We start from the raw sequence: 7755 nt of genomic DNA on the forward strand, positions 1-7755 counted from the left end.
TCCATCGTCAAGTGTGAGGAGTGTCATAGTGAAAAACACGTTTCAGCCATGCACCCAACCCAGCTAGCTAGAGACACACCGGCTGCAGTCACCACCACTCCCACTCCAAGTCATGGCGGGGAGTCCAAGAATCAGACTGACACCACCACAGCCGTCTCCTGCTCATGCTCAGAGGTATGTGGAGAGGTCCAAACACAGAAATGTTGTGCGCGAATATGCCTCATCAAGGTTTATCCCGAGGGACATCCAGAAAAGGCAATGAAGGTGTATGCCATCATAGACGACCAAAGCAACCGGTCCCTGGCAGGAACCAAATTCTTTGAAGCCTTCGGAATTAATGGACCATCAGAACCCTACACCTTGAACACCTGCTCGGGTCGCATAGAGACTAGCGGCAGAAGAGCCCAGGGATTCATTGCTTCTCCTATCAATGGGAAGATTGAAATACCTCTACCAACGCTCGTTGAATTTGACCAAATGCCCAGCCACAGGAATGAAATTCCTACCCCAGAAGCTGCATTTCATCAACCACACCTAAGACACCTCGCTAGTGTTATCCCACCTCTGGACAATAATGCAGAGATTCTACTCCTGCTCGGCAGAAACAATCTAAGGGTACACAAGGTGCGACAGCAGTGTAATGGGCCTGACTATGCACCATACGCCCAGAGACTGGACTTGGGATGGGTAGTCATAGGAAATGTGTGGGTTGACCGATCAGGAATTGATTCCTTTAAGACTTACGTGCATGGAGATGGACGCACAACCTGCTTAAAGCCATGTCCTCATCACTATGGAGTGAAAGAGAAGTCTCCAGACACAATACAGCTACCTGACATCGCTTCTTCTATGCATATCGACAACTTGGGAAGATCAGTCTTTCTCACAACCAAGGACGACGATAAAGTAGCCTTGTCAGTAGAGGACAGAGAATTCATCGGAATAATGGACTGTGAGTTTTCTAAAGACAAAACCAACCATTGGGTCTCTCCATTACCCCTTCCGATCTACCAGGGTAAGACTCCCAAACAACCGAGCTCAAGCTCAGACCAGATTTAAGTCTCTTCAGCGTTCTATGAACAGCAAACCTGAAATGAGAGAACACAGCGTTGCCTTTATGGACAAGGAAGTCTGCAACAACCTGGCAGAACCTGTACCATCTGAACTGAATCCAGCAGATCACGCAACTAGACCTATGTCTATAAGTTCTTTTGCTAACTCTTCTTGGCTTACAGGTCTAGAGTTCCTGCTGAGACAGTCAGAAGAAGGTGTCCAGGAAGCCTTCAGCATCCTAGATCCAGACAACGATCCAGATGTCCGAGCTGAAGTCAATACCCTGGCCACCAGTGCAGAAAAAACTTCCAACCTCGGTTGCCAACGTTTTGAATATTTTTCTAGCTGGATGAGGCTCGTCAGGACTGTCGCTAGGTTAGTGCACATCACCAGATGCTATCATACTGACCTTAAAAACAAAAACTGTCATCGCTGGCATGTCTGCCACAAACCCCTTTCTGCTGAGGACATCTCTTATAGCGAGTCCCTCATAATACGCCACCTCCAATAGAGTGAATTCGCCATAGAATGGAAGTGTTTATACAACAAACAGCAGATTCCATTAAGAAGTCCTCTCGCCAATTTAAACCCAGTCATCGACAGTTTCGGCTTACTGAGAGTTGGTGGTCGTTTGAACCAGGCTCATCTTGGAGTTGCAGAACAAAATCCTCTCATCATTCCCAACAAACACCATGTTACAGTCTTGCTGATCTGACACCACCATGAAAAGACTGAACACCAAGGCAGGCAAATTACAAAAGGTGCTTTACGGTCTGCAGGCCTCTGGATTATTGGAATGAAGAGACGTGTAGCACAAATACTACACGATTGTGTGCACTGTCGTAAAGCGAGAGGAAAACAACTGTACCAGCAAATGGCTGGCTTGCCTACAGACAGACTTTCTACAGAGCCACCTTTCACCTACGTGGGCCTAGACGTTTTCGAACCATGGATGGTGTCCACACGCAGAACTCACGGAGGCCAAGCAAACAGCAAGCGGTGGGCTGTGTTATTCACCTGCATGAGTGTTCGAGCCGTTCACATTGAGGTGTTGGAGTCCATGGATACCTCCAGCCTAATCAACGCCTTGAGAAGGTTCCTTGCCATCAGAGGACCAGTGAAACAGCTGAGGTCTGACCGTGGAAGCAACTTCGTCGGTGCATGTAGAGAACTGAACATCGACACCAAACCTATCCAAGATCAGTTGGCAGAGAAAGGTTGCATCTGGATCTTCAATTCCCCTCACAGTTCTCACATGGGAGGCTCCTGGGAGAGGATGATCGGGATTTCACGCAACATCTTGAACTCCATGCTAATGGACGTCAATTCCTCAAGACTCACACATGAGACTCTAGTCACTCTTTTAGCTGAAGTCTCAGCCATTATCAATTCAAGACCCCTTGTGCCGGTGACCATGGATCCAGAAACACCAACCATATTAACTCCTACTATTCTCATTACCCAAAAAACTGACAACGTGGTAATGCCCAGCGGAGAGTTCACCCACGCGAACACTTATCAAAAACACTGGAACTGGGTTCAATACTTGGCTGACTACTTCTGGAACTGATGGAGGAAGGAATACCTCACCATTCTTCCAGGAAGAAAGAAGTGGCGACATCCCAAGCCGAACCTCAAGGAAGGAGACCTAGTCCTCATGAAAGATCAGACCACAGAAAGGACTGACTGGCCTATGGGACTAATTACTAGGATACTGCCTAGTCAGGACGGCAATGTTCGGAAGGTGGAGCTAAAGGTCATCAGGAAAGGTGAGACGAAGACCTTTGCAAGGCCAATCCACGAACTTGTTCTGCTTTTGCCCATAGTGAGCGTCCCTACAGGATGAACGCTACCGGACCTGAACTTTGAGCCATTCTTCTTGTTTTGGACTCAATTGAGCTTGTTTTTGCATTTAACATGCCTTTCCTTTCAGGTTGTATTATGGACTCAATAGTGAAATCCCCAAAGTGAATTTCAGACGGGGAGTGTGCTGTTTCTATTTGTTTTAGTTAAAACTGTTATTTAATTTTTTTCATGCTTGTCTCTGCTGCCATCTACTGGTCAGACCTTTCGGCTCCTCTGTTTCTTTTGTCCAGCCCATGGGAGTGTCTGATGACCCTCTTGCATCACATCCTGGTACGTTCATTCCAAACCAGAGTTTGTGAGAACAACATCCCATATTGGATTGGAGCTACTAGGAGCAAAGTCTTCTGACCACGTAGTAGCTACAGAGGCAAGCATCACTGGAGAATTACAATGCCAAGTACTTGGATTACTGCACTCTGCATGTCCTAACCTTTGGAGAAAATAAACCACCATTGTTTCATCTCAGCATGTGCATGCTTCACTCTGGAGCGCTCTGGTCCTGTCTGCCCCACCTATAGGAAAAACAAAGGTAAGATTCTCACAACCTCTCACAACTACGCACCTTCCGTTGCCTTTAAGTGGGGACAGAACATAGACCTGTCATGCTAATAGGTTGAGGAGAAGGGACGTAGCCTCACTGTGTCCTGAACCAGGCTTATCCAGAGGGGCATGATTAAGTGCATAACCAGTCATCACCAGAGCCTCTGAGGTTGGACTTTGTTGACAGTAGGCACCAGTTACCAATGTGTTCCACCAAGAGGCTGTGTATCATGAGAAAGATGGGGTGGGAACCACTGCCTCTAGAGAAGAACAGGAAGGATAAACCCTGTCACTTACTCTGAGCAACCCTGAGCTCCCGGATGTCCCATGACAGGTTCTTTCACGTCGTGCGACAATCACGTGTCTTACCCTAATCACAACTGTGTCTAGTGAGCAGGGCAGGAGGAACACTAGTCCTGCTTTATGATAATGACACAAAAGGAAAACAACAGACAAAGGAAAAAGAAACTGCATTCCCAAACAACAAGTGGTAAAAAATGGGGATGGAAGAGAAATGAATAAAAAGGGAGATGATCAATAGGAAGACACCAAATAAAATTTCCAAGCAGCAATCTCCAGGATCAAATTCAAAACAATTTCTCTTTCCATGGCTCTCACCTCCATGCCAGCACCATGGAAAAGCAAGTTATCCCTGGCAACTACTGAGGTAAAGTGGTGAGAACTTATACCAGGAGGGAGTGCAAAAATCAGAACAGCTGAGACAACTCAGGATGGTAAGCCAAGAAAAACACAAGGGTCCGCTTAACCCTAGCAGCACCAGCACAAGGATCATCTGCACAGCTAAGTGGAAAACAAAGTAGATCCAACTAGTGCTGGCTTGCGCAGTAACCTTCTGACCTATGGGATAGGGGCGACCTCTCTCTGTCTGATAACCTGGTGTCGAAACATTGATGTAAGTGTTCAGTGTAGAGAACGGGATAAATGTTATCCAAAAGTCACAGACAGATGGAGACGTCACATCTATGATCAACTCTAATCCTGCTGTGGCGCCCCTGAGACTTCAGGCGCCACAGGGTACTACTCCTCAATTAGGGTGTAGTACTTATCCTGGGTCCAAGGAGGGTCGGTACTGGTTCCACCAACAGTTACAGTTACAATGGGTTGTCCTCCCCAATGGGGACCGTACCAGGGTCGGATCACAGTAGGGGGTCACTACAGCGGTTGGGTTTACAGGACGCCACCGCAGCAGGGGCTCCCCGATCCACAGGAGCTGGGACCCAGGGTCAGGGAGAAGCAACCACCAGGGGGAGTCAGGAGCACACAGTGGGAAGAGCAGATTGACCTAGTGAGAGTAGTGAACCAGCCGGTGGCAGCGGCTGGGGGCAACAGCTTGGAACACACAACACAACTACAAAGGCGGGAACAGCTCTAGACACGGAGCAGAGCGGATGTGCCGCGAGGCAGCTCTGTGGGCCAAGGCGTTTGAACACGGTCGCTGGGGAGAAGCAGGCGGCTGCTTCCACAGGACCGGCACTGTCGGGGTACAGAACCCTAGGGCAGATATACTTCACGTTGTCTACCAACTGTGCAAGGGTCGCAGGAAAGGCTAGAAGAGTCACCGGTCCTGTCTCACTGAGTCTGCAGCCAAATAGCATATAGGATCCGGGGCTGAGGTCTTGGACAAGTCCCACATCAGAACCGCGCTATCAGCATACAGAATGGGACACTTTACTGACACCGGGATTCCCAAGTGATTCACGCCACGGGGATCTGATACTTAGCGCAACAAAGTAGGAAGGTCTCATAGACTGACATACACCAGATCTGACCTTCCACGGAATAGGTATTGGCTGGAGTCAATCGTGGTGGAGAACGGTACTCTGGGGCAGCGCCTGAACTACCAGTGAGTAAAAGACCTGGAACCGCAGTCCCTGTCTCTGCCTCTCCTCTTCCACCGCCAGCGCATAGCGCTGCGGCGCCAACGGGGACCATCACCACCCCCGTCCGTCCTCAGTTATTCTCCCCGGGGTAACCCCGCTCCGCCTGTGATGAGCGACACCATCCCAGCGGCAACCTTCACCACCAGCCCCGGAGAGGGTAAAACAAGACTGAGCACAAGACCTTCACAGCCGTCTACACATCATAGGGAGATTTCATGGCACCTTCTCTCCATCTACCTGATGATCCTGAGGAAGATCGGGATCTTCTAGTTTACAGTCCTGTGGGAGAAGAGGACGGGGACATCTCTCTGGTGTTGTCCTCTTACTGGATAAACCTGGAGGAGACACATACAGGGACTGAATTCATTCCTTACATACAGATAATTATAGGCCGTGTGTATTTAGTCCTGTCTATTACCTGGTGATGTGAGGGGCTGGGGATCCTCCATCATGACGTCCTTGTACAGATCTTTGTGTCCTTCTAAATACTCCCACTCCTCCATGGAGAAATAGATGGTGACGTCCTGACACCTTATAGGAACCTGACACATACAATGATACCGTCACCCCCGATCCCTTCATAGCGTTACTGTATAATGTCCCAGCATTCCCAGCAGTGTCACCTCTCCAGTCAGCAGCTCAATCATCTTGTAGGTGAGTTCTAGGATCTTCTGGTCATTGATGTCCTCATGTATCGGGGGGTGAGGTGGAGGCCCCGTGATTGGGCTCAGGGGTCTTCCCCATCCCTCAGACACAGGGGCCTGACAGCGCTCACTAGAGGTCTTCTTCACTACTGTGTAATCCTGGTTATGGAGAGACACAGTAATAAATCTCACTCCAGACATTTCCAGAGTCCTCACCTCTCCAGTTCTGTCCATCTGTTATTCCCATAGATAAGAATGATGTAATGTGACGTCATCAGAATCTCTCACCTCTCCAGTAAGCCGGAAGAGGATCTCTAGGGTGAGGTGTAATATCCTCTCCACCATCTTGTCCCTGTCCATATCCATCCTTCACGGGGCAATCAGGAGAATTCTCTTATATAGAATAAAACCACTGAGAGGATCCGATATTGTAGAGACCTGAATGGGAAGGAGATGAGCCGATATGTAACATTAATCGGGATAATAATGAAGGGACGATATCATTTGGGCAGTAAAAAAAAATTTCAACATGAAATGAAGTTGCACCTAAAATGGTATCAATGAAAACGTGAGTTCATCAAGCAAAAAACAAGTCGTCACTCAACTCCGATGTCGGAAAATGGAGACACAAGCCGATTTTTTTATGTTTTGTTTTTTTTTTTTATAAAAGTCTGATTTTTATTTACTACTAGAGATGAGTGAACCTAGAGTTCGGTACAGGTACAGGTACAGGTTTTCGGTACAAACTCAGACTTTTGCAAGATAGCAAAGTTCAGTTTTGGATTTTATCCAGGGGTATAGTGAGCAGTTTGAGCCCACAGGTACTTTACAGAATTTAATAAAGTTAGGTCGTCATATTGAACATTTTCTTTTTTTTTCTACAAAAATGTTGCTTTAGCACCAAATTTCTCACTTTTTCAAGCGGCAACACCAAAATGTGGACCCACAGTTTGTTATCTAATTTCTTATGACATACAAGCATTATGAGCGCAGTGATACCCCACATGTGGCTAAAAACCTCTGTTTGGACAAACGGGAGGGCTCATAACAGAAGGAGCACCATGTGAATTTTGGAAAAATTGAAAAAAAATTGTTGGCACCATGTCGCATTTTCAGGACCTCTAAGGTACCTATACAGCAGAAACCCCCACAAGTGACCCCATTTTGAAAACTAGACCCTCAAGGATTTCATTTGGGGGTATAGTGAGCATTTTGAACCCACAGATACTACACAAAAATGTTGCTGTAGTGCCAAATTTCTCAGTTTTAGGTATGTGCCCACGATCCAGCAACACTATGTCTAGGACGCAATGTCAGCTTTCGTGCAGAGGTCCGAGTATTGTCCACTGGAGAATGCAGCTGACGGGCCCACGATCCAGGTTCAGGCTGCTGAGGATTTTAGCTCTATTTTCCCTTTGGACAAAACTCTCGTCTCCACAGCATAAATTGACATCCTGAGGCTCAGGAAGCCGCGCTGCAGGTCAGTTTATGCTATGTAAAAAAACAAGCACAGTGGGCAGATTTCCAAAAATCCTTCCATTGCGCTTGTACTGCACAGCGCAGCATTTTGGATGCAGCAAAAAGACTCTGTGTCCAAAAGGCTGCAAACACTGATCGTGGACACATAACCTAAAAAGCTAGGATGGATGGATAGACAAACACATATATACCGTATTTTTCACTTTATAAGACACACCGGATTATAACACGCACCCCAAACGTAGACATAAAAAAAGGTAAAAAAAAGAAAA

The 7755-nt window shown here is 47.3% G+C and overlaps 1 protein-coding gene across 1 annotated transcript in view; it reads right to left on the reverse strand.

Moving 5' to 3' along the window:
- LOC142259159 (uncharacterized) overlaps nucleotides 1-5896 on the reverse strand; it is an 81211-nt gene extending 75315 nt beyond the window's left edge. Inside the window, exons 1-2 of the mRNA XM_075331663.1 lie at nucleotides 5779-5896; nucleotides 5598-5695 (exon numbers count right to left, since the gene is read on the reverse strand). Of these exons, the coding sequence (XP_075187778.1) occupies nucleotides 5598-5695; nucleotides 5779-5863 (183 nt within the window). The 5' untranslated portion in view covers nucleotides 5864-5896. The remainder of the gene's footprint in view (nucleotides 1-5597; nucleotides 5696-5778) is intronic.
- Between the last annotated feature and the right edge of the window lie 1859 nt (nucleotides 5897-7755).

This window comes from Anomaloglossus baeobatrachus (assembly GCF_048569485.1).
Source record: "Anomaloglossus baeobatrachus isolate aAnoBae1 chromosome 5 unlocalized genomic scaffold, aAnoBae1.hap1 SUPER_5_unloc_3, whole genome shotgun sequence".
Classification (NCBI taxonomy): domain Eukaryota; kingdom Metazoa; phylum Chordata; class Amphibia; order Anura; family Aromobatidae; genus Anomaloglossus; species Anomaloglossus baeobatrachus.